This window comes from Crotalus tigris, unplaced genomic scaffold, assembly GCF_016545835.1.
Source record: "Crotalus tigris isolate CLP2741 ecotype Arizona unplaced genomic scaffold, ASM1654583v1 scf7180000018103.2265978, whole genome shotgun sequence".
NCBI lineage: Eukaryota > Metazoa > Chordata > Lepidosauria > Squamata > Viperidae > Crotalus > Crotalus tigris.
The window spans coordinates 1,700,932-1,726,587 of NW_024096824.1; the positions used below are offsets into that span (position 1 = coordinate 1,700,932).

The 25,656-nt window shown below is 36.3% G+C and overlaps 1 protein-coding gene across 6 annotated transcripts in view; it reads right to left on the minus strand.

The window, feature by feature from the left end:
- Positions 1-25,656, minus strand: part of LIFR (LIF receptor subunit alpha) — a 106,761-nt gene that overhangs the window by 38,274 nt on the left and 42,831 nt on the right. For all 6 annotated transcript variants that reach the window (XM_039347934.1, XM_039347932.1, XM_039347931.1 and 3 more), the window contains 8 exons: positions 14,727-14,856; positions 11,652-11,815; positions 10,089-10,252; positions 8,509-8,683; positions 5,761-6,054; positions 2,843-2,972; positions 1,459-1,619; positions 948-1,093 (listed from right to left, as the gene is read on the minus strand). In XM_039347934.1, the coding sequence (XP_039203868.1) occupies positions 948-1,093; positions 1,459-1,619; positions 2,843-2,972; positions 5,761-6,054; positions 8,509-8,683; positions 10,089-10,252; positions 11,652-11,815; positions 14,727-14,856 (1,364 nt within the window). The remainder of the gene's footprint in view (positions 1-947; positions 1,094-1,458; positions 1,620-2,842; positions 2,973-5,760; positions 6,055-8,508; positions 8,684-10,088; positions 10,253-11,651; positions 11,816-14,726; positions 14,857-25,656) is intronic.

Sequence of the window (25,656 nt, forward strand, 5' to 3'; positions counted from 1 at the left end):
AGGAAGCCAATGGTCAAATGTTCTTGTATGATGAGCAAACAGACAGGTGAAAGAAAATCAAAGGATGAATAAAAGGGGAACTAACAGAATGGGAACATTTTTCCCACGTTTCATTTTTTTTCTAGCTAATGCAGCTTCACCAGTGCACAAGTGTTACTGAAGGGTTGATGTAAATGAAACCTTCGACAACACTTGTACAGCTCTATTTGCTCTATAGCAAATGGTAAAGCTGTATTTGCTATAAAAATGAAAGAAAGGATTTAATTCCATTCTTATGGGCTCACCTTAGAGAGCATGTTAGGGTCAATGCAGCAGTGAGCCTGGTAAACAGGACATCATCAAGTCAGTCTTGAAAGAGTTGCATTATGTTTTTTTTTACTACAATTTACAATAGTTTACAATAGTGGAGCTTTCCCCTTTTGAGCAGGAAGAGAGATTTTTATTTGGTCTGGTGTGCTTATGGCGTTTCAGGGGGCCTGAAGTGGCAGGAAGCAAGGCCAAGTGGGGTGGGGTTTTTTTCTTGCTTTGGGGTGCAACTGAAGTGTTTGACATCTTAAGTAGATGATGAGCAATACATCATCAATTTTCAGCCTCTGTGGTAAAAGAAAATTCCAGTGATTGTGTAGAAGATCCCATTCGTGTTAAATGCTTGGGATCTGGCTTTTGAGGAACTATCCTCAAAAGGATCTACAGCAGGTCTTTAAAATGCTGCATGTGCACGGCCATGTGTTTTCTTTGGATAGAAAAATGGCATATAAATTAAGCAAATAAACAATAGTTCTTTATAAGAGGAAGACAGGAGAAGGGGTCACTAACTAAACTACATGTATAATCCAAGTATAAAGACAGAGTCAGGGCATGTCTAAGAAGAGGCACCAAAGGATGAGTATAATTTTGCCATTTAGACATGGCAATAATATATTATAAAAATGTCATAGGATGCCTACCCTTTCTTCTTGGAAAGGGCCACTGGGAATTTGAACCTGACATTGCAGTTTGGTTTCTTTGAAATTGCCAGGCAAAGAAAAAGACAGTCTGAAGCTGGTTGAAGTTACACTGCTCACTCTTAAGTCTGCAGGAGTAGGTGGGTAAACTGGAAAGCAAAAACAAATATATTTCATTAAAAAAAAAAATCCTAACTTGTGTTTATTAGAGGGCAAACCAATGCAGCACAAAATGGTAAACTAACAAATTAGCATATGAGCAAGTAAGGATTTTGTTTCTACATTCCCCCCAAATTCTTGCTAGGAATAAATTAACACTTTATTCATTAAACCACAAACACACAAAGAAAGGGGGGGGAGGAGGAGGAGAGAGGAAGAAGGAAGGAGGAAGAAAAAGAACCTATAAATTGAATACATCTTTTTCACAGAAGATTAATAAAAGTTTAATTAATGATGAATAATTTCAAACTTTAAAAAAAGTTCACCACCACAGCACAAATTAAAAAAATCTCACCTCTATGCCTAATATCAGTTATGAGGGAAGCTTTTGATTGGCCGAGATGATTGGAAGCATGTAGTGTGAAGTTGTATTCTGTTTGGTTCTTCAGGATTGTAAAATTGCAATGATAATTTTTACGATTTGATTCTGCACATGTGATATTTTTCCCAGAGTTTCTGAAAAATTAAAGAGAAATTATGATTAAAAATGGACACATCTCATAGAAAAGGTCAGATAAATCACAGTCATGCAATGATTTCAGTGGGGAAATAAGACTCAAAAACAAATGTCATTAAATAAACCTTATCTCGTTGGCCCTCTGTTTTTCTACTCCAGATCAGCCCTGCTATAAATAGGGAGAGGAAATTGGTTTTCTGCTCTTCATTCTTTCTGTGAGGGGAGGCTTGGGGGGGGGGAGGAAGCAGGGGGGGGGAATGCCTGCATGAAGGTGGCTAGATTTTCCAAAGCTGAATGAAAATATAATACTTGAATCTGAAGAATCCCTGAGTAAAAGATTTTCTCCTCTGTCTACTTTCCATCCTCAATGGAATCCCGTCTCTATCCCACATCACTTATTTCTTTTACCATCTATCTTATAATCATCAATAGATTCTGTGAATGAGGGGTTCTTAGTGTCCTCTGAGCTTGGTTGTTTTCTTGCAGATGTAATGAAACATTTGAAAGAAAACAACCAAGCTCAGAGAACACCAAGGACCCCTCATTTCAATGCTGAGCTATAAAAATTCTCCTTTACCAATTGTGTGAATATGTGAAGGAGCCACTTTTAAGATCTGTAGAAAGGATCTTGGAAAATGTGTTATTTCTTTATGTATTCAATTTACAGCCTGCCTTTCCTACATAACATTCCTTCCTCCTACATATGTGCTCAAAACCACCAACTTTGAGAAAGAATATCCCAAATTTCAAGTGGCAACTGTTCTGAAGAACAATTCTGAAGAAGCTTCTAGGATGAGAAGTGAAACATCAAGTCCAGTTGCCTCTTGAAAAAGCACCTTTTGGACAACTATGACCTGAATCTCCATAGACATTTGAGACAAAATGGCTGGCTTAAAAGACAGTGATTTTCCATAGCTGAGAATAGACTTCAACCTACATCAACCTCTTAACCACTACACTATATTGGTTCATACTCCTATTAGGCCATCATAGATGTTACTTTGATGGCCCTAGAAAACCAAAAGGAAGACATATGATATATGGTCATTTATAATTAGCTCTCCACAGACTTATCCCATAGGGTGAACCTACAATCTAAACATACATATAAATAAATGACAAGTTTACCTGAATAATCAGAATGTTTATACCAAATATGTCACATTTTTATAGTTCAATATATATATTCTCCTGCTTTAAAAAAAAGTACATGAAAACAAACCTTTCAAATAAGGCATGTTTGGTTTTTCTTGCACCACCTAATAAAGTGGGCTTTCCCTCCTGCCAGTAGCATGTTATTTCCTTAAAATTCTGTGTTTCACAGCTTAAATTTTGTGGAACATCCGGAGGATCTATAATAACAAAGAAGAAAGAAGTGTTGCCTAAATGTACATATCAGTTGAACCTTTGTCTCATCTCAACAATAACTCAGTAAGGAAATTAATATAAAAGGGTTATTCTGGTCACAGTTTTGTTCCACGTAGCATCAACCTTCTAAACTCTCAAGTTTCCTCTTTCTGCTATGTATTTAAAATGGACAGTGATTAATATTTATATGTGTGTATATATGCATGGGTATATGTATTACAGTTTGGTAACTGAAATTCTGGTAAGTATAGTCTCAACAAACATGGAGGGTTAGGAAGAAAAGCTACTCTGGGTTTATTCCAATCAAGCATAGGCTTTAAAACTTAGGAAGAAGTTCAGCTAATAACATACATTAGTGTCCCTATGCAGACATTCAGGGCTTGAATAAAAAAGCAAACAAAATATCTAAGGAAGGGTGGACCATTTCCAGTTTAGTCTGTAGACCAAAGAACCCATGTTACCATTTATCTTGGGCAACAGTACCTACAGTATAGGTAATCCTCAACTTGTGATCACAGTTGGGACTGGAATTTCATTTCCTAAGCAATGGAGTAGTTAAACAAGTAATAAGGTGACTGGATCCAATTTTACAATCATTTTTTTCATGGTTGTTAACCAAATTCGACTTCCACCATTAATTTTGTTTGTTAGAAGCCAGCTGGGAAGTCATAAATTGCAATCACATGACTGCAGGATACTGCAACCATTGTAAATGCAAGCTGATTGCTAAGTGCCCAAATCGTGTTCACAAAATTGGGATGGTGATGCAATTTAGAGGATAGGTCATAAAGTCACTTTTTTCAGTGCTGTCATAATTTAGAACCATTATTAAACTAATACCGTGTTTCCCTGAAAATAAGACCCGGTCTTATATTTTTTTCCTCCAAAAGAGGCACTAGGTCTTATTTTAGGGAGGGTGTCTTACCTTAGGACCACCAAAGCCAGGCCTCCCACACTCCGAAACCCGTTGCGCCACTGCTTGACTTCTTCAGCGGCCGCTTGCTGCCACTTGTGACTGGACACTGTGTGGCTCTTTGGGTTGTTTCCACTGCTTGTGGCAGGATGCTGCATGGCACTTCGCATCATTGCTGCCACTCGTGACAAGAAGCTGCATGGTGCTTCAGGCCATTTCCACTGGTCTGGCTGAATGCTGCAGCAGAAGTGGCCCGAAGTGCCATTCAGCGTCCTGCCGTGAGTAGCAGAAACAGCCCGAAGCACCATGCAGCTTCTTGCCATAAGTAGCAGCAATGGTGCGAAGTGCCATGCAGCATCCTGTCACAAGCAGTGAAAATGGCTCCAAAGGCCACGTGGCATTCTGCTGCAAGCAATGGCAATGGCGTGAAATGCCATGCGGCATCCTGCCATGAGCGGCAGCAACGACCCAAAGCGCCATGCTGCATCCTGCCATGAGCAGCGGAAATGCCCTGAAATGCCATGCAGCGAGCGTCCTGCTATGAGCAGCAGAAATGGCCCGAAGCGCTGTGCAACCTCCTGCCACGAGCAGTGGCATTGGCACGACAAGCCACACAGCTTGACAAGTGTTGGGGTGTGCGAGGCCTGGCTGTGGCAGTACTACCAGTAAGGTAAGTGGGTGTGGGGCATGTGGGGCAGCTTCACACCCTTACCCCTGCCCTAGCTTGATCTTTAGGTATGCACCTCACCCAAAACTAGGATTAGTTTCAGGGGGCTTATATTAGGCCCACCCCGAAAATCAAGCTGGGGATTATTCTGGGCAGGGACTTACTTTGGGGAAACATGGTAGTCTTAAGTCAAGTATAATAGGAATGATAGTGAAAACAATTTTCAGTTGCAACACTGAAGCATTACAACAGGGATCCCCAACCCCCAGGCCATGGCCCATTCGGAACTGGGCCATGCAAGCAGCGGGCAAGTGGCAGGCAAGCATGCGAAACTCCATTTGCACAAGCTCTTGTGCCTTTCTTGAAAATATATTTTCTTGGAGGGAGGGGGTACAAAAAGGGTACCAAGAAATATCAATAATATTAGCTTTTCTTGAATTTCAGAGGCAAATCAAGATCAAATCAAAATAAGCCACTGGGATGGAGGGTGAATGAGTTTGGAGAGGTAATGCTGGCATGCCAAATATTTCTGAATTGATTCATTTAATTCTACATATTGTGCAGTTCAGGGCCAAAATATCTAAAGGAATATTTTCTCCTATATACACATGCTGAAATAATTTGATCATCTTCACTCAGGCTCTTTCAAAGCCTTTGCTAAATGTAGAAATTTTTCTTCACTGTAGAGTTCCATGCTAGGATAGTATGCATTGCTCTGTTTTCAATAATAAAACTTTCATTTTTCCAAATCATTTGAGAGTTGCGTTTTGAAATATAAGTATAGGAGATGACCAGGTTGAGCCCGAGGGAGGAGTCAAACACATCATCATTCTCAGGTCACTTTGTAGCCATAAGTATTCTAAGTTCAGGCAGTCTTGAATTTTGTTGATTCCTATCCACCACCTATTTGCTTTGCCTTTTAATAGTTCAAATTCTTGTATCTCAGAGCTTTAGCATACAACAAACCTATATATTCATTGAACTGCCCAGACTCTTAGTTTCCTGCTCTTGGCAGTAAGACCATATGTAGAAAGCAGCTTTTACACATTTTATTTCATTTTATTTCATTTCTCCTTTTATTATTTTCACCAAATTTTTTATCTTTGTCATCCACCCAAATTGTTTACCCACACATGGATCCACACAGAATATGTAAACCATAAAATATAAGGGGGGGGGGAAGAATACTTACAGCCCACAAATAAAACCGTTCCAGTAACGAAATATCTGTCTGTTCCTCCCTCTTGTATTTTACACCAGGCATTAAATCCAGAATTAGCGGCAGCAGTGACATTTTGCACAAAGAGTGACTTGCTCCATTTGGTGAGAGGGGCAGCCTTACAGTTCAGAGTGTTGCACAAATTCCCATATTTAATACTGATGAAAGTATCTTCAGCTTTATACATACAGCAGAAAGTCACGTTGGAACCTCCTACCACCACTTTATCTAAAGGGTACATTTTTGTGAAATTGCCTCTGTCCTTTCCTGCAACAGAAAGAATTGGCAACATTGATTATCCAGCAGAACAGCTGCACATAACAAGCCATTTAGAGGCTCAACCTCTGGAGAATTATAGCCACTGAGCTATAATCTCCATTACAATGAATGGGTAGCACAGCACAACACAGGTGCCTTTGAGAAGGTACCCTTAAACTAACAATATTAACTAAAATTACTTGTCCTGAAAAAACTCAAATCTTTAGAAAAATAGAGCCTCCGATTCTGGATGTGAAACAAGCTAAACTCACAAAATTTATTTCTCCAACTTAGAACTAATGAGAAATTTTCTGTCAGTGAGAACAATTAATCAGTGGAACAACATACCTCCAAAAGTTTTGGGTGCCCTAACACTGGAGTTTTTTAAGGAGACATTGGACAACCATTTGTCTGAAATGGTATAGGGTTTCCTGCTTGAGCATCCTGCTTGTGATTCAGGATGTCATAAACAGCCGTTGATATTAGTAGCTTTGATTACTGATTCACCATAAATCTGCCCCAGTTCTTTTCCCCAAATATCCAAATTACTTGCCATAACATAACAATACAATATTAGAATAACAGAATTGGAAGGGACCCTGGAGATCTTCTAGTCCAATCCCCTGCTCAAGCAGGAAACCCTAAACCATTTCAGACAAATGGTTGCCTAATCTCTTTTTAAAAACCTCCAGTGTTTGAGTCAAGTCGTTAATTGTTCTGTCAGGAAATTTCTCCTTATTCTAGGTTGGTTCTCTCCTTGGTTAATTTCCATCTGTTGCTTCTTGTCCTGAAGGTGCTTTGGAGAATAAATCCCCCCCCCCCAATCTTCTTCGTGGCAACCCCTGAGACATTGGAACACTGCTATCATGTCACCCCTACTCCTTCTTTTCATGAAACTAGATATGCCCAATTCCTGCAACCGTTCTTCATATGTTTTAGCCTCCAGTCCCCTTATAATTTTTATTTCTCTTCTCTGCACTCTCTCTAGAGTCTCAACATGTTTTTTATATCATGGTGACCCAAACTGTATGCAATATTCCAAATGTGGTGCTACCAAGGCATTACAAAGTGGTACTAACACTTGATGTGATCTTGATTCTCTCCCTTACCATACCTGCTAGGACTGAATTTCACAATTTAACTGCAGGTTGTATCAAAAAGCATTTTCTTTAGTCAGTCCTGAGGTGTCCCATCTCCACCAGTGGTTTATAGCATCTCCCAGAATCATCCAACCATTGGTGAGCAGAAATGGGGCAAGGTTTATATTGACTCAACAATGGATAGGTGATGTTCAGAGTGACACATGAATCTCTTCCATTCAGTTTCAATGGAATTTTTCAACTTCTACACTGTGAGAGGAGTAGGAAAAGCATTTCCCTGTCCTTGTTATCTATATCATGCCTGTTATATTTTCCCTCTTAGTCTCCTTCTTTTCAAGCTAATAAGAGCAATAATAATAAAAATAGTTTTTCTACAAGTAGCCTGCAACTAGTGCAAGTTTGAATAATGCAATATTTAATGTGAATTGTAAATTGATACTATTTAACTGATTCTACTTCATATGAAACAAAATTCAGTTAGAGCAAGATTCTCTCAGAGGAAAATAGTATAAGTTTTAAAAAGAAGAGGTTCATTATTATATTGCAGCAAAAATCTGATGTAATTGACAACATGGCCATTGTAACACTAAAATATGACAAGATGGGAATGCCAGAAAAACCTACATAGAGGTTTCTGGTTTTTATTTTGCTTTCTATAATTATTCTGTGACTTTGTTAATCATAAACTTAAATTATAAGCCTATTCTTTTTATCCTTTACTATAATATTTCATTAATGTACATATAAAAATTAATGTTTCATTTTTTTCAATGCCTACTTCCGCTGAACTGGAACCAATAACCCTACTTTCCATAGAAATGCTTCAAATAGTGCAGATTTGAATTTGACTAGTTATTGGAAGACCACCTTTCCCTTATTACACCCACCCAACTCACCAGGACAGAAAAGCAGCATACGCTGCAGATTGTAAAACTGGGTCACTTATGTGATGAACCATTTTATGACCATCCTGACTTACTGTAATGAGCAGACTCTATTACAATCTAAGTTGAGATCTGTATAACATACTATGCACACCTAGTTATATTCCATGCTATCAGTACCTTCTAGTAAAAATTAAAATAGAATTAGAATCTAAATTGGTCTGGAAGCACCTTTACTTTTTAGTAAACCAAAACTTCCATAGTTCGCCCATATTTTTCTATTTCTAGCAATAGCAAAGGTTGCTAGATGGATGGTTAAAATTCAGTCTTTCACCTATTTAGAAAACAGCAATACATGCATAGAAACTCTTGGTACTGAGTGGTAAGAAGAGAATGAGTCAGCTAGTCATTCATCAGTAGGTGCACATTTGATAAGACTCTTCTTATTCCAAAAGTTGGGTTCAACTGCATCATATTACCTGGAATGTTTGCAAGTGGACTCCATTCACTCCACGTCTTCTTTCCATCAAAATTTTTCTCATTAAGAAAACAGCGAATCCTAAAGTAGTGAGTGGTGCAATTAAAAGGCAGATCCGATGTCCATTCCCAACGAAGGAGAGTATCTCTGCTGCCAACTGATGTGTTATATGTCTCCTAAAAAACATAAGATTTGTTCCAAATTTATATTTATCAAAGTAACTAATCATTGCACTGCTGATGTGCAACAACAGAATTTAGGCAAAAAGAAGACTATATTAACACTCATTGTATTCATGCAGATTTCCACATCCTTTCCCCACCCTTAATTGTATTGATCAAGGAGGGGGACTAAAAGAACCATGTTGAATTGGAATATCATATTGATATTATTGATATTATTCCAGATATTAAGGGGCAGATTTTAGAAATATGTGATCCATCTATTTTGGAAAAAATAGCATTTTCTGCTATTCAAAGGATGAAGAAATATGTATTATTATGCAGAGATTTTGTGATGTTTTACAATAATATTTTGTACTAACCATTTTATAGTAGGATATAATAATTCTTAGTAAAGCAGTGACTATTGATAAGTATAATACGTAAGAAATTATTTCCCTTTCTCTCTCTTTTAGTTTGACAATTTCCCCCCAATCCTTTCTTTCTTTTTGGTGGTGTTTATGTGTTGTTGTTTTAAGTTTAATTTGGGGAGTGGGGGTTAATTATCTGGAGAAGTTAGTGTACTTAATTTTTGTCATTTTTCTTGTAATTTGTAAATAAAATTAAACACTTTTTTTAAAAATACCCCACCCTCATTGCTGAACCCCTCATTTTAAGATGGCTATCATATACAAACATTTTCCTACATCCTTTTTATTCTTGAAGGTTTTTGGGATACAATTTAAGCAAAGAGGTAGGGAGACTCTTTAAAGAGGTTCTCTATTATGACACATCATGCTAAGCTATGGCTTGTTTTCCTATGAGTTGTATAACAACCCAGAGTAACATAGTTAAGCAGTTAATAAAGAATACCTATTGTTTCATCTATTGCTTTAAATCTAAAACCAGCTATGTCTTACCATATATGTGAATTCAGTGAATTTCCTAGTTAAACAGGATCTCCCATTCAAACACTTTAGCCTAACCTGCTGACATGCAAACATGCTGCATTATAATTTTCATATCCCATAGCAGCATGATGGAAACTTCTGCTTGATGATGGCAGAAGTCATCACCAGGACTCCGAGGAAGGCGATCATTGTGCTATGTGTCTCACTATAATTTTCCAACATTCCAAAGCTGCTCTAATTCTATTTCATTGGTTTGCAGGCTTATAATGGATCACAGTAATTGCCTTGCAATTTCCTCCTTAACTCTTCGCTTTTTATCATCAGCTTCTCTCTCTAATGATTAAACTTGCTTTTATTGAATGATTGTAACGATTAGCTCAAGATGCTGCCATTCAGTGGCCTTGATTACAATTGTCACCTGAGAATGGGATCAATCATTCTCTGTCACTACAGACCATCAGATTACACAAACATATATACACAGAAAGGTGTAAAGACAGACAACTTACTAGTGCTATTTCCTCCATTGGATCTTTACGCAGAATCTGAATTTGCCAAATACAATCAATTTTGTATGGAAAGACTGATCCGCCATCATACCATTCCAGAATCAACGTGTCAGCTAAAAAATCTGGAGTCAGTCTATGAATATGAGGTATCAGAGGAACAAGTACTGGGTGGAAGAAAAAAGGTTAATTGGACTCAGAAATACTGGATGTCAATAAGTGTTCTGAACACAAATCTCTTCCTTTCTGGTGTAGTCACTACTCTGCTTTCTCCTACAGAAAGGAATTTTTCAAACTCTAGTGAAAATAACTATTGTACCATATTTTCTTTTATAGTACTTTATTTCATCAAAGGCAAACTTGTAAGATGAAAAGTGTGACAACTGATAATATTGTTATGGACAAATGTAAAGGATTTCACTGGAAATTGTATTTAACAGTGTATTCTGTAGCCACAAGCTAAAAAGAAAACAAGATAATTATTTTGCTACAATTATATATGTACTTTTATTTTTAACTTTAATTAGATTGCACTCAAAAATCACAGCTGTAGCTAGGGCTTCACACTGAATATTTGAATTCAAGAGTCATGCTCTCCTGAAAAAAACTGTACATCAAATCTTACCATTTAAACTGCAGGACAATACTGTGGGAAATTATTGTTTGGAGGAATTCCAAACTAGAACATCATCTCTAATCTATCCTCTACCACTTATTCTTAAAATGGAGAAAACTCCCTTTCCATTTTATAAACAGGAAAAACAAGCAAAATTGATACCAAAAATCAAAGCTTCCAAAGCTTGAAAACAGGATATATGTATTCGGAGAAATATCAGTACACATAGAAATCATATAACATACTATGTTATATGTATAAATTATCTGAAATAATTTTGTTCATGCATCACCTTAGTTGTCATTCTATATAACAGACAGAAAGAACCAGATGATCAGAAATAGATATTTTGTTATTGAACAAAAGAAATCTCACTTAGTGTCTTGATTCTCTGAAGATAGCATAAAGCAGTCACAACATGTTACATCTAGTATTCAGCTGCCCTGATCATCAGCAGAGAAAGCACAGGAAATCTCAAGCAGGATCTGGACCCCCAAATTAGAAGGTCCTTACTTTGTCTTTCCAACTATTTTATCTCTAGATTACTTCACATCAAAGTTTTTAACAAAGCAACTCACTTCACTGGAAATGCTTTTTTATTATTATTAATGTGCAGCAGGAGAAAAAACATGGATAAATTGGTGTAATAGAAGTTTAAGAATTCCCAGTCTAAGCACAATAATCCCAAATTGAATGAGTATATTTTCTCTGTATTTATTATAAACTTCAAACCAAGCTGCACATTATAGATTGCATAAAACATACTTTGATCTAGAAAAGGAAATACTTCAAGAATTCGGGTAATACTTTATTTTAGATTGCATTAAAATAAAAGCATAAGAAGTTCAATGTAAGCCTGAAACCCACGTGGGCTGATTCTTAGCATTATTCCAAACTCAGCCATTAAATTCCAAACATTCTAGTTTTGAATATAGAAAAAGTATACTTACAAATGTCTTTTTCAGAAAGCAGAAATGTGTTTTCAGCTATGGGATCATTCTTTTTTCCCTTAGCTAATTTGAGGGTGGTTATCTCAATCTGCATATGTTCAAAGATAATTAATGCAAATGTTGCCTTTTTTTCCTTGGTTAATGAACATTGTGGATCAGAAAAACTGCAAAAGAGAAAATTCAGCTTAGCTATTGGAAATCATTTTAAATTATAGAACAACTTTCACAAAGGTCAGAGTAATTCACAATATCTTGGTTGAAAATTAAAATCTCTAAGGTAAAATTCAATAATAAATTGAATTTACCAGTGTATTCTCTAACCATGGGCTAAAAAGCACTCCAGAGAAGCAGGACATTTTTTCTGTTTTGGTGCTCCTGAAACACATGTATAGAAAGAAGGCCAAAGCTACAAAAAAAAAAAAACAACAAACCCTATTTTACATGCAAAAGACTCACCGGCTATTAAATTACTCCAAGTGCATTATGTCTGGAGTAGAAAAAAATGAAAACCTGAGCCAAACTACAACTTTCACCTTACGTTTAAATATCTGGATCCATTTCTATAATACTCAAAACAAAATTTAAAAAGTTCAGTTAAAAAGTTAATTATGCCATGGTCGTGCTGTGGTTAGAATGCAGTATTGCAAGCTAATTCTGCTGACTGCCAATTGCCAGCAGTTCGGCCATTCAAATATCACCAGCTCAAGATCGACTCAGCCTTCCATCCTTCCAAGGTTGGTAAAATGAGGACCCGGATTGTTGGAGGCAATATCCTGAGTCTGTAAATTGCTTACAGAGGACTGTAAAGCACTGTTGAAGTGGTATATAAGTCTAAGTGCTATTGCTATTGCTATCTCTTCAGGGATTTTTTTAAAATACATATTTTAGATGTTTTCTGAAGATCCTAGAAAAGTGAGCACTTACATATCAGCTCATGTACAGATTAAGAAAGTGCAGACTTAAGAATCAAATGAAGAATTAGCCTGAATTTATTACATAAACACAAGAGGAAACAGTCTTAACTTCCCAGCACCCTTTGAGCCTGATCTAGTTTTCCCCAGGCCAGACTGGGAAGATTCCTATGAAATAGGCATAAAACAATCACTAGTTTGAACTTTACAGTGTAGGTTTGGTTGTTCATGCTTGACAATAGTTTGAGATACAACTCTAACAATAAAACTGAACCACCATTAAGTATGGTGTCAAAAATGGAAATTCTGGACAAACTAGCAATAGCAACAATACTTAGGCTTATATACTGCTTCATAATGCTTTCCAACATTTTTTTTTTTAAAAAATAAGGTGAATGAGTTACTTCATTTTCTTCTTCCTACTTAAACAAAAATGTCACAAGCCCAATCTTGGTTATAATTCTAATAATTTGCATAAAAAAAAGCCACAATCGAAAAAAACCAGAAAAAACAGAATTCATGATTCATGCTCTTTGGGAAAGGTAACTTGTTGTCTTACCCTCAAATATGCCAAATTAGAAGCAAGTTTTCGTCTCCTGCTGAAAACTGCTTAGCAGCAAAACCAAAGGAGACCTTTTGAGGACTTACAGTGGTTTGATACCAAATATTAGACAAATATTTGGGATATTGGCAGAAAAAAAAGAACTTTGGGCAAATTTTGACAAGCATAGACTAGCCGTGGGTTTATATCTTATTGAGTGGCTGTGATAACATTTCTTCATCAACGCATTTGACCAGAGATGTACAATGGAATTTTCCAGGTACCAAGTATTTTAATTAAAGAATGTAACAATGCTTGCTGCATAGCAACTTCCTGTTACATATTGAGAAACTTTTCACAGAACAAAATGTTTTATGTGTTATGTCAAATGCCCTTTGACAGAAGTATTCAGACCGATCACAGTCCCTTGGAAGAAGATGAAGAATATTTAGTCTGGTGATGCCTATCACAGGATTCTTGGAAAAAGCAGAACACCATTCACCTCTGAACCCTCATTCTTTGTGGTTGACACAAAGATCTTGCTATGGTTTTAAAGAAGCCAGGGTATGGATATTTTTTTTTTAATGATGGTTTCTTTAGATCTCAGAAATTATTACTAAGTGTCTCTTTTGTATTTATTGACAACAGGAAAATATAAGATAGTTAGTCAGTTCCTTATGCTTGGGATGTTCCATGAACTTCCCAAGAATTTGACAGCTGATTTCTAGTATGGTATTTTTCCCATACTTCCTTTCATATCATTCCTTTCATTTCCTTCAAAATTCTTATTTAAAAAACCTGGAAGCTCTGAACTGTAATATGAATTATTTTGCCTGAATGAAGGCTGATACAACAATACAGTTTTAAAAAAGACAAAGATGAAACTGATTTGATTTTTAAAATGGCAAGCAAGCAATGTACCAAAAGCACTCTTTTGTTTGTAGAGCCATCTCTTTAAGAACCTCCTCAAGTTGGCATTAGTTCTAAATTTCTAAGTCACACTATTTCCACTATTTCCAACTTAATCTATTGCATTTGCTACACCATCTTCCCAAAATTGAAGGTTTCTAATTGTATTGGATCAACTCTCATCCAAGATAGCTTTAGGGAATTTGGGAAGTCTAGACATCTGGAGCAAGCTAGAGTATGGGAAGTTTACTTATATCTTCTCCTTCATTCCTGGAGACTTCCTTCAATAAAGCATACATTAGTAATTTATGGATTAACTACATGCTTTAGAACTATACTCTAGTATGGTTCTTGAAGATAGTTCAAATCTGAAATGCAACTAAAATTTAACTAAAACAAATCCCTTCTCTGTTTTCTGATTCATTTGAGGAAGACAATTTGCCAGTGTTGTTGTGAATGAAAATACCAATGGTGATACCATCTGAAGAATGCAGTCCTTTCTACTTCACTATCATACCTGAGACGTATTTGTAGTGACCATTGGCAGAGGCCAAACATGAATAAATTGAGTTTATTAACAAGGCCGAGAAAAACTTTAGTTCTACAGACTCCATTGGTGCTCTGTCTCTAAAGAGCACTTTCTTAAACCAACTCTCGATACATCACAATATAAAATTATGAAAAAGATTTTGTACAAGCTATCAATATTGTTACCTGGCATTGTAACAGAATTCATAAATATGTTTTGAATCATCTTCAGCAGCCGTAGTCCAAGTGCAGACAACATTGTCAAGATTGTGTGTTATACATGTCAAGTTCTGAGCCAAATATGAAGAATCTGGAACTAAAATAAAAATGTTAATGAACTTCCACTTCAAAAATCTATGCTCCAAAAACTATGAAAACTCAAAAGATAGTCCAGTGTTTAAGATAGCAAGCTAAAAACCAGGAGACCAAGTTCTAGTTCTAGCTTTGGCATGAAAGCCAACTGGGTGATCTTGGGCCAGTTACTCTTTTCAGCTCAACTCACTTTACAAGGTGGTTATTGTGGGGTAAATAGAAGAAGGAAAGAGCATTATTATGTTTGCCACCTTGAGTTATTTATAAAAATAAGAAAGGGAGAATAAAAATCAATCAATCAATCAAATAAATGCCTGGTGAATATATTTGGAGCTACAGAATGGTTCAGCTAATCCAGTGGTTCTCAACCTGTGGGTCGGGACCCCATTTGGGGTCGAACGACCATTTCATGGGGGTCGCCAAACAACGCAGTCCGCCATTTTTTTCCCCTTTTTCTTAGCTGTGCTACTCCCTTTTATTGTATTGGCTTTTGAAAGCCAATAGAATAGACTCTCTTGAATAGAGTCTAATTCTATTGGCTTTCAAAAGCCAATAGGAATTGTCCAGGCTGTCTCTGCTCTGCTGAGCCCGCCAAAAGTCCCATTCTGCAAACGGTGCTGCACCAGTTGAGTAGTCCTCGACTTACGATCGGTTGAGTAGTCCTCAACTTATGACCAATTGGGGGTCGCAGCATTAAAAAGGATGAGAACCACTGAACTAATCAAACTATCTCATATTTCAAACATATTTTACAATGGATTAATAATAATTCCCTTTCCCAGAGAACTTTTAATGATGTGAAGTCCTTCAATGAATCCTGAGCTACAGATACTATCTTCTATTGAACTTTCAAAGATGTAATTCTCTGAAATGGATCAAGTGATCTTTAATGCAAAATATTGCCCTCAACATTTATTTTCTCAAGCCAGTTTGAAGGAAACCATAATAGGTAAGCTAATATAAAACTGGTTATGTATTATTTTGTGTCTGGAATCATGAAAGTTAAAAAAAGATTCATTTTCAGACTGTAAATTAATGAGGTTTTTAGAACATTAACCTTGATTCTTTAAAACAGAATAAGCACCTCAGCACTGATAATCAATTTGATCTAGTGGTTAAGGCACCAGGTTAGAAACCAGGGAACCGTAAATTCTAGACCTGCCTTGGGATCAAAGGTGATTTTGGGCCAGTCACACACATTCTCTCTCAAGCCATGATGTAAGGCTTAGGACTGATTGGTCAATTCCTATTGCAACCAATAGATAAACTTTTGGTTTACCTGAAAAAATAAGCGGACCCTGAACTTATAGGAAAAATACCAGGAAGGAAAAAAAACTCAGTATTAACAACAGACTTTATTTTATTTTATGTTTCCTAAAAAAAATACCCTACTGCATTGACGTGAAGCACATAGCTAGCTGAATGGTCAAGAGTTTTTCATTAAATGCAAACCAAATTTCTCTTAGGATGGTTGCATTGTGAGTTAAGCAGGATTCCTTCATAAATTCAGCAATACAGGTAGATGTTACCATGCTAATAGTTCCATATTATCCTATTGACTTCTGCTGATAAAATCATTTTCTTTATTTACTGCATGTATATTCTGTCTTTTCCCCAGCAGATAAAGGTGGAATAATACAGTTTTTGAAATACACATACGAGGTAGGTTGAGGTACATTTACCAATTTGGTCAATAGTCCCAGTGCTTTTTTTGTTAAAAAAAAAAAGTGCCGGAACTCACACACATCATACAACCCGCCTTGCCTACCCTACAAGGTTCCATCCAAAAAAGGTGCCAGAATTCCGTTCTGGGCATTCTATGACAAAAAAAAAAAAAAGCCCAGAATAGTACCCAGAGTACCTTAGGATCAACTGAGAATCTGGACTGAGGCTTTAACATGGGTCTAGTTCAACACCTAACAGCTATACCACTTAATCAAATTATTAAAAACAAGAATGCAAACAGCTGCCAAACTACTGAGAGCCAGTGTGGTATACTGATTGGATTAGGACAGGGAGATTCAAATTCAAGCCTATTTTCAGCTATGCAAACTCAAGGGTTACTCAGTTCAACCCATACTACAGAGTTGGTGTAAGGGTAAAATGAAGAGAGATCCCCGGGTAAGTAGCCATGACCTCTTAGGAGAAAGGGGGAAATAGGTTCACAGGTGGAAAGCCTATCGTGAAATTAGTTACAAAGAAGATACAATAGTCTATGCAATATAAAAAAAATCCCATAAAAACAAAAACAGAAGAATCAAAACATGTTATCACTAAAAAGCAAACTCTCTGGTTGGTGATCTTGCTGCAGCACAAGCCACAAGCCAAAAACCACTGAACCATAAACTACAGAGTTATATAAAAGTAAAACACAGGAAGTATTTTATAATCAACTTTACATGAACTCTCTGAATGTCAGAAAGTCCAGCACATTTCATTTTAATAAAGGCAAGTAGAAAGGCAGTTAAGACATGGCTGTTTTTCCCCCAGGTTTTTGATTTCAGATGAATGGAGTCTAAATTATTAGTTGTAATACATTTCAATCCAGTATCATTTCATGTTTTTAGTTGATTTTTTAAAGTATTGTGTTTCTTTTCGTTTGGGGCAGTGGGATTTGCATTTATATTTGACTCTTGTATGCTACTCAGTTGGTTGAATTTTGTGGCCATATAAATATTGCAAATTAATTTATACTTAAACATTTCTGCATCTTTACAAAGATGGTCCCTTGTTAGAACTGAACAATTCCCTGATTCTGGGTTTGAAAATATAAGTTGTTTGGAAAATAGATCTGGGATTCATCTTTCCACCTGGGTCCTCTCAGCAGGAAACCAAATGGTATATGGAAACCCTTCAGTATTCCAAAGAATCATACAGGTAGTCTTCAATTTTCAATTCAATAATTAAGCCACAACTTAAGTCATAAGTTGGGCCAGTTGTTAAGAGGGTCATCACATGACCGATCTGATTTTGCACCTTTTTCACAGTTGTCATAAAGCAAATGACATGATTATTAAGTAAACCCTGTGGGTTGCTAAATGAATCTATTGTCCACAATGGGCATATTTTGCTAGAAACTGGAAGTAAACCCTGGAGTGTTTTTCTTTTTGTTTTTTTTTTTTGCAAAAAAGCATCATAAATTGTGGTCTCATGACTGCAGGACACTGCAAAGAGCTGTAAAGGAGGGCAAGTTGCTGAGCACCCAAAATGTAATCATGTGACCATGAGGAGGGGGATCAGAATTTCAAATTTGGGTTATAAGTACCTTTTTGTGCTTCCATCACAACTTTGAACTGTGACCAGTGGTAAATAATAATAGTAATAATAATAGTAATAATAATAATAATAGTAATAGTAGTAATAATAATAGTAATACTACTACACTACTACTACTACTACTAATAATAATAATAATCCCCCAGTGAGGCACTACCTTGACATGGTTGTGGGGCTTGTGTACTCTGAGGAAGATGAGAGCTATGCCAGAGGTTCAACCATACTGGACAGGTCTCATCAGAGGAGTCAGACAAAGAGTGTCTCTCCCATAAAACATAATTACAGAATGCCATACCGGCTTGGATGTCACTTGGGTTAACAAGGTCCGCGCTAGATATTGGAGTTCTTGGATATCTTTTGAAAAATGGGTTACAGGACTCAGGACTGTTGGCTGAGCAACCAGGACCAGCAGCTGCAGAACTACTGGAAGAAAAGGTGTTTACCCGTCGCAGATACACAGTGATGGAAAACAAAGAAATAATGATCTGTTACTACAGACCAAGTCCAACAAGAAGAGGATATCTAAAATGAATGCACCAGTTCTGGAAAGAACAACATCCAGAATCAGAAATAACAGAACAGAGACTAGCAGATCAATGCTGATTTATAATACGAAATAAAGTATTCACAGAAACAGAATTGGATGAACTGCAAAGGTTTACCCAGGGCAAAGAAATCAAAGCCTTACCAGAAGTAATTCAGAATGTAAAGGAAAACCAGGGGGAGTGGGCAGTGAAGGAATCCAGCAGAGATATACAACTGTTCTCATTTGGAAACCAGGCACCTCTTCCTCAGAGGAAAAAAAAATAGCTGGGAAAGCAGATAATAACAAGACCTGGCAATGGCTAAGAGCAGAAAAATTGAAGAAAGAGACCGAGGGACTAATTCTGGCTGCACAAGACCAAGCCTTAAGGACAAATGCATATAAAGTCGAAATTGAGGAGACAACAACAGACAGTAAGTGCCACCTATGCAAAGAAACTGAAGAAACAGTGGACCACTTGGTAAGCTGTTGCAAGAAGATTGCACAGACTGACTACAAGCAGCGGCATGACAAAGTAGCAGCAATGGTGCATTGGAAGATCTGCAAAAAATATCATTTGCCTGTAAGCAAAAACTGGTGGGATCATAAAATAGAGAAAGTCATAGAAAATGATAAAATTAAACTGCTCTGGGACTTCAGAATTCAAACAGACAAGCACCTGCAACATAACACCCCAGACTTAACAATTGTCGATAAGAAAGACAAAAAAGTCTGGATAGTGGACGTGGCAGTGCCTGGAGACAGCAGAATAGATGAGAAAGAACTGGAGAAGATAACAAAATACAAAGACCTACAAATAGAAATAGAAAGACTGTGGCAAAAGCAAGCAAGGGTAGTACCAATAGTATAGGCTCCTTGGTGCAATCCCAAAACAACTGGAGCACCACTTGAACACCATTGGCATTGACAAATTTGCTATTAGTCAATTGCAAAAGGCGGCCTTACTAGGAACTGCTTCCATCCTGTAATACCATCAAACATCCACATCTGCCTATCTCAGGTCCTGGGTAAGGACTCGAAAGGTAGACAAAATGCCAAATCCAGTCTGAACATCTGGCTGACTGTGAGATGCTCCATAATACTCATAATAATAAAAAGTTGAAAGGGACCTTGGAGGTCAAGGACTACCTATTTTAAATTCCTATGCTCCAACTTGGGTACTATATGAATTTTATTTCTCATAATTCCAAGTAGTATTGAAAGTTATTTTTAAAAGTATATGGTTCTCTGCCTAAATTAACAGAAGATCAGGAAAAAAAGATTAACGGTTTAATTACTAAGGAAGAAATTGTTACAGCTATTAAACAATTGAAATTGGGCAAAGCGCCGGGTACGGATGGGTTGACATCTATTTATTATAAAGCTTTAGTAGAAGAGATGATCAAACCGTTGTGTGAACTGTTTAATAATTTATTACAGGGGTTAGAGATCCCTCCATCCTGGCGTAATGCATTTATATCATTGATTCCAAAAGATAGTCAAGATCTTACTTTGCCTAAAAATTATAGGCCTATATCTCTTTTAAATGTGGATTATAAAATTTTTGCAAAAATTTTAGCTAACAGGCTTATGGGGATCTTGCAGCAGTTTATACATAGGGATCAATCGGGTTTTATAACTGGAAGGTATATGAAGAATAACGTTAGACAAATTATTAATTTATTAGAGTATTTAGAAAAGAATAACCAAGTCTCTGCAGGCTTGATATTTTTGGATGCTGAAAAAGCCTTTGATCAAGTGAATTGGCAGTTTATGCTGTGTTTAATCAAGGAGATGAATTTTGGACAAAATATATTACAAGTATTATCCAATATATATCAAAAACAGACTGCTCAAATTATTGTAAATGGGGGTTTGTCAGAGGCTTTTGTAATAGAAAAAGGAACAAGACAGGGATGCCCGTTGTCTCCGTTATTGTTTGTTTTAACACTGGAAATTTTGTTGATTAAAATTCGGGAGTCTCAAGAAATAAAAGGAATAGAAATTAATAAAAAAGAATATAAATTAAGAGCCTTTGCAGATGACTTGGTTGTTACTTTGTCTCAACCTGTTTCTTCGGTGGTGAAATTATTACAATTGATTCAACAATATGGACGTGTTTCTGGCTTTAAAATTAATAATAATAAGACCAAAATATTAGCTAAAAACATGACTAATGGTGATAAACAGGCTCTAGTTAACTTAACAGACTTTGAAATTGTTGATAAGGTAAAATATTTGGGGGTTACATTATCTGCTTCTAATGTAAAATTGTATAAAAATAATTATGAAAAGCTGTGGATGGAGGTACAGAAGGATTTAAAAAACTGGAATAATTTACAGTTATCCCTTATGGGCAGAATTGCAGTTATTAAAATGAATGTCCTGCCAAAGTTTATTTTTTTGTTCCAAATGTTACCTATCTTAAAGAACGAACGTAATTTAGATGAATGGCAAAAAGGTATTAATAAATTTGTTTGGGCAGGGAAAAAACCAAGGGTGAAACTTAAAATAATGCAAGATTTTCGTGAGAGAGGTGGACTCAAGGTACCAAATATGAAATTGTATTATGATGCTGTAGTATTGACATTGATTAGCGATTGGGTGAATTTAACAAATACAGAAATACTTCATTTGGAAGGCTGGGACCTATTTTTTGGATGGCATGCCTATTTAATAAAAAGTAATTGTGGGTTTTTAAGTCTCATATAAAAACTCTTTAAGTAGTGGAGAAAATTAAAAAAGACTTCAAAAAAATTATGGGCTATCTGGCATGCCAAGAAGGTATAGAAAAAAAAATGACAGGTCTTACGTTATTATAATATGGGATGGCCAAGACAGAAAAAAATCTTTGAAAGAAACACATGAAAACTTAACTTATTCATGCCCAATATAACAAATAGGATGGATGGAAATGGATTGTAAAATGGGCTGGCTTAGAGAAGAAATTTTTTTAAAACAAGTAAGAGAAAAAGGCCCCCATATTAGAGAGTTTATGGGGTTTGGGAAGAGAGAAAGAACTTGAACTAGTTAAATTGTATGAAAAAATGGGACAGAATATTGGGAAATTTTCAATGGATACTTGGGAACTTATTTGGAAAGAAAAAATTCACACAAGCGCAAAAAAAGAGAGAAATTTATAAGATGTTTTAGATGGCACCCTGAAAAAATGTCCATTGTACCCTATTCAGCCGAAATGCTGGAGAGGGATATAAATGCTACTATTACCATTGGGTGGACGTGTAAATATATAAAAGCTTTTGGGAAATATGGGGGATCATAAAAAAATTTAAAGAAGGGAAAAATTACTCCGCAATTATTTTTCTAGGTATTGATTGAACACTGCTAAAGGTTATATATTGTTAAATTTTATAAGCCGCAGGTTGTTAGGACAATATTGGAAAGGACTCTTTGCCTACTTACAAGAATGGTTTCTAAAAGTAATTTGGCAAAATGGCAAATTTCGGCATTCTTAAAGGCAAATCAAGAAAATTTTTTGCGGTATAAAAAATGGATAAATTTTATACAAATAAATGGATATAAAAATTATTTTATTTTATAATTTGTATGATGTTTTTTAAATTTCTTTTTCTTTTTTATATATATAATTATGTATTATTATTTATTTTTTTTTTTTTATATATATATATGCTTTATTTTTCGTCTACTTTCTTTTTTCTTCTTTCTCTCTCTCTCTTCTCTTTTTATTTTTTATTTTTTTTTCTTTTTTAGTATATATTATTCATTTTAAAGTTTATGTTATGTATATTATTTCTATATATATTATTACTGTGATTTTTATTATTATTATTAATTATTTTATAAATTGCAAATGTTATTTTTAAAATATTTGTTAAATAATCCTATATTCAGTTCTGGGAAGTCGGGGGGGGGTGGGGTGGTTGGGGATGGGGGGGTGGATTTTTATTTGTAAAACTTTTGAAAAATTTCAATAAAAAAAAAAAAAAAAAAGTATATGGTTCTCTGGTAAGAGCCGGTTGAGGTTTTTCATTATTTCCCTGTTCTTTTGAGTCACCAACATCAGTGCTTGTTTCTGCTATCAATCAGTGAACATTAACATACGGTTGAGTTTATAGGAGATAATGTACCACAATTCCACAGCCTGTAACTCAGGTTACAGTTGGAAGATCAAGAAAACCAAAGCAAAAAGGACTCAGTAGCAATAGGCAATAACAAACCATTTCCATATTGTTGCCAAGAAAGCCAAATAAATGTTTCACAAAATATCTGAACGCAAGTTCAGCTCAAAGGAAACTTTCCTTTTGAAATGTAGAATAGGAGTACTTAATGTGCTAAGCACTGGCCCCCATGTGACAGTAGATTACTTCTTTTTTTTTTTTTTTTTTGCAAATCTCCATGCTCCTCCCTCCTCTTTAACTTTATTTTTAAAACATGAAGAAGAAACTGGTGCAAAACAAAATCAACTAGGCTAAGAAAAGATATATTCAAGCAGGAAATTCACTTGGGAGAAGGGTGTGGACGTCTGTTCCAGTTCTAGGAACGAGCCAAAAATAATGTTATTTTTCCTTCACAATTCTTAGAGTTAAGCCTGAACAAAAATCAATGTAATCGATCAATTGTCCAAAGTTTGGCATTTCACTGAGTGAAATTTTCTTCTCAATAAAATAAGATTCCTGACTTTGATGTATCAAGAGATCATCAGACATTTCAGATCACGTCTCCTATGAAAATTACATATGAAGGCTGGAAGGACATTACAAAAACACACATGTTTTGTGTATCTCAAGGAACAAGAAGGCTAAAACTGGCTTGCTAGTTGCTGAGTTAATATTTGGCCTTCCAACCCAGATGCTCTCAGATTCCCAATCCTTTAAGCTGTAATAAATGTGGACATAAGTCAGGAATGCTTAGCAGCCAGAGAAGTTCCCTTTTCCTGTTCTAAATGAGAATAGAATAAAATATCTTTATTGTCATTATGTAACTCACAACGAAATTAAGATTGCAAAGCATAGTAAAGTTACTTTGTGTATCTCAGAACCCACTAATAGAGCTCAGGACTATGCAAAGCATGGATGGAGGGAGCTTCCTAATGTTATTGCCTGAGGACTATAGCCAACACAAAGTATTAATTCATTCTGTGGATAGGCATTACCCCTCTGGAATGCAGAGGAACATGCAAATGCCAAACAAAGCAAAGAGTGAGCCAGAGAAGCTATATTTGTTTTGTTTAGAAAAGAGAAAAGAAGAATGAGAAAATAGCCAATACCGCACAATTTATTACGCTGATAAACAATCGGTATTAAAATAAAAGTTCAGGACAAGAATTCAGTTACGAATTTTTCTTTGCAAGAATTCAATTAACAATACAGGTAAGTCCACGACGACCACAATGGAGCCCCAAAAGTTCCATTGCTGAGCAAGGCAGTTCTTAAGTGAGTTTTGCCCCATTTCATGATCTTTTTGGCCACAGCCAAAAATACATGCCAGTTGCCAAGCGCCTGAATTTTGATCATGTGACCATGGGGATGTTGCAATGGTCGTAAGTATGAAAAATGATCATACTGTTTTTAGTGGCACTGTAATTTGCCACTGTAATGAATGGTTGTAAATTGAGGACTACCTGTTTGTCAGCCAACTCTAGCTAGCACACTCTGTAAATTCAATCATTATTGCATTCTGAATGCAGAATATCTCTGAACTTTAGATCTGAAAGCAAAGAAGTAAAGCAAAGAAGGGGCTTATCGCCACTTAATCTGGCTACCCACTTGGGTAACAGAGAATGATTGTATTCTGCCTTCAGCAATTTGCCTTGTACTGAACTATGATCATTGCATGCTAAAAGTACTTACAATATGCTCTCTGTTTTTCAAAATGTGCTTTGAATCCCTGAAAAGCTGTTTATTCCTACAGCAGCTATAAATAAAGCAACAGCTTATACAGGTTTGGACAAATGCCATGAGACGCACTACAAGCAAAACAGAAGGAAAAGCTGTGGGAAAGGAGAAGAGGATCCATTTGCAAGTCAAAGGCTCATAAAGAATAATTCTCTTAACAGTGACCTGCACCTACGAGATTCAGGTATTAGACTTTGAGTCTAAAGCAGGGATGTCCAACTTTGGTTACTTTAAGATTTGCAGACTTCAATTCCTCTGCATGGCTGGCTGGGGAATTCTGAGAGTTGAAGTCCATAGGCCTTAAATTTGCCAAGATTGGACATCTCTGGTCTAAACAGTATGGCCAATAGGTAGGGATTCTAGAAGTTAAGCTCCACTTTCTAGAAGGTGCTAAGTTAAGAAGATCACAGTAAAGCATGATTGGTATTACATCAGAACCCATGTATAATGTCAAGGTTCCGATCAACAGAGACAAATAAAGCAGAACTCCGAGGCTTGCAAATTCCTCAAAGAACATGTTTATTGATACAGCGTATCGGTACTTCAAAAGTGAAACCAAGTCTGAAGAGATGCATAACAATTCCCCAATACAAAGTTAAGAAATCCTTCCCCCAAAACTATGCAAGCAACTACGTTTCCCCACTTAGCTTGTTGGCGGGCTTTTCATGAAACGTCCAGCCTGCAGTCTCAGGAGCAGCCAATGACCTTGGTTCCCATGAGAGAAAGTCTGAGAGAGAAAGTCTGTTTTGTCCAGCACAACACCTGGCAAACCCCCTCCCTCCCTGCTATGTGGCAACTAGGAATGAGAAGGAAAAAGATGGCTGCAACCATGCTCATTCTAAAGTACTTGACATATAACAGGAGATTGAATTCGTCTACTAAAATAACGAAGGCCAAACTTCTCAAAGGACAGTCTGTAAAAGCAGTTGCTTTTAGTATGGACTTCCCCCAAACTGTGGGTTATATCTCAGTATAAAAGTTCAAAAGGAAGCTGTTAAAATGTTTTCTCTAATTTATGCCTGACCGCATCACCAGATATTTGAAATAATCCGGGGCACCACAATGAGTCACTGGCAATTAGAGTATGAAGTTTCCGCTCAGTGACTTTGAGGCAGACAATAGGGCCTGG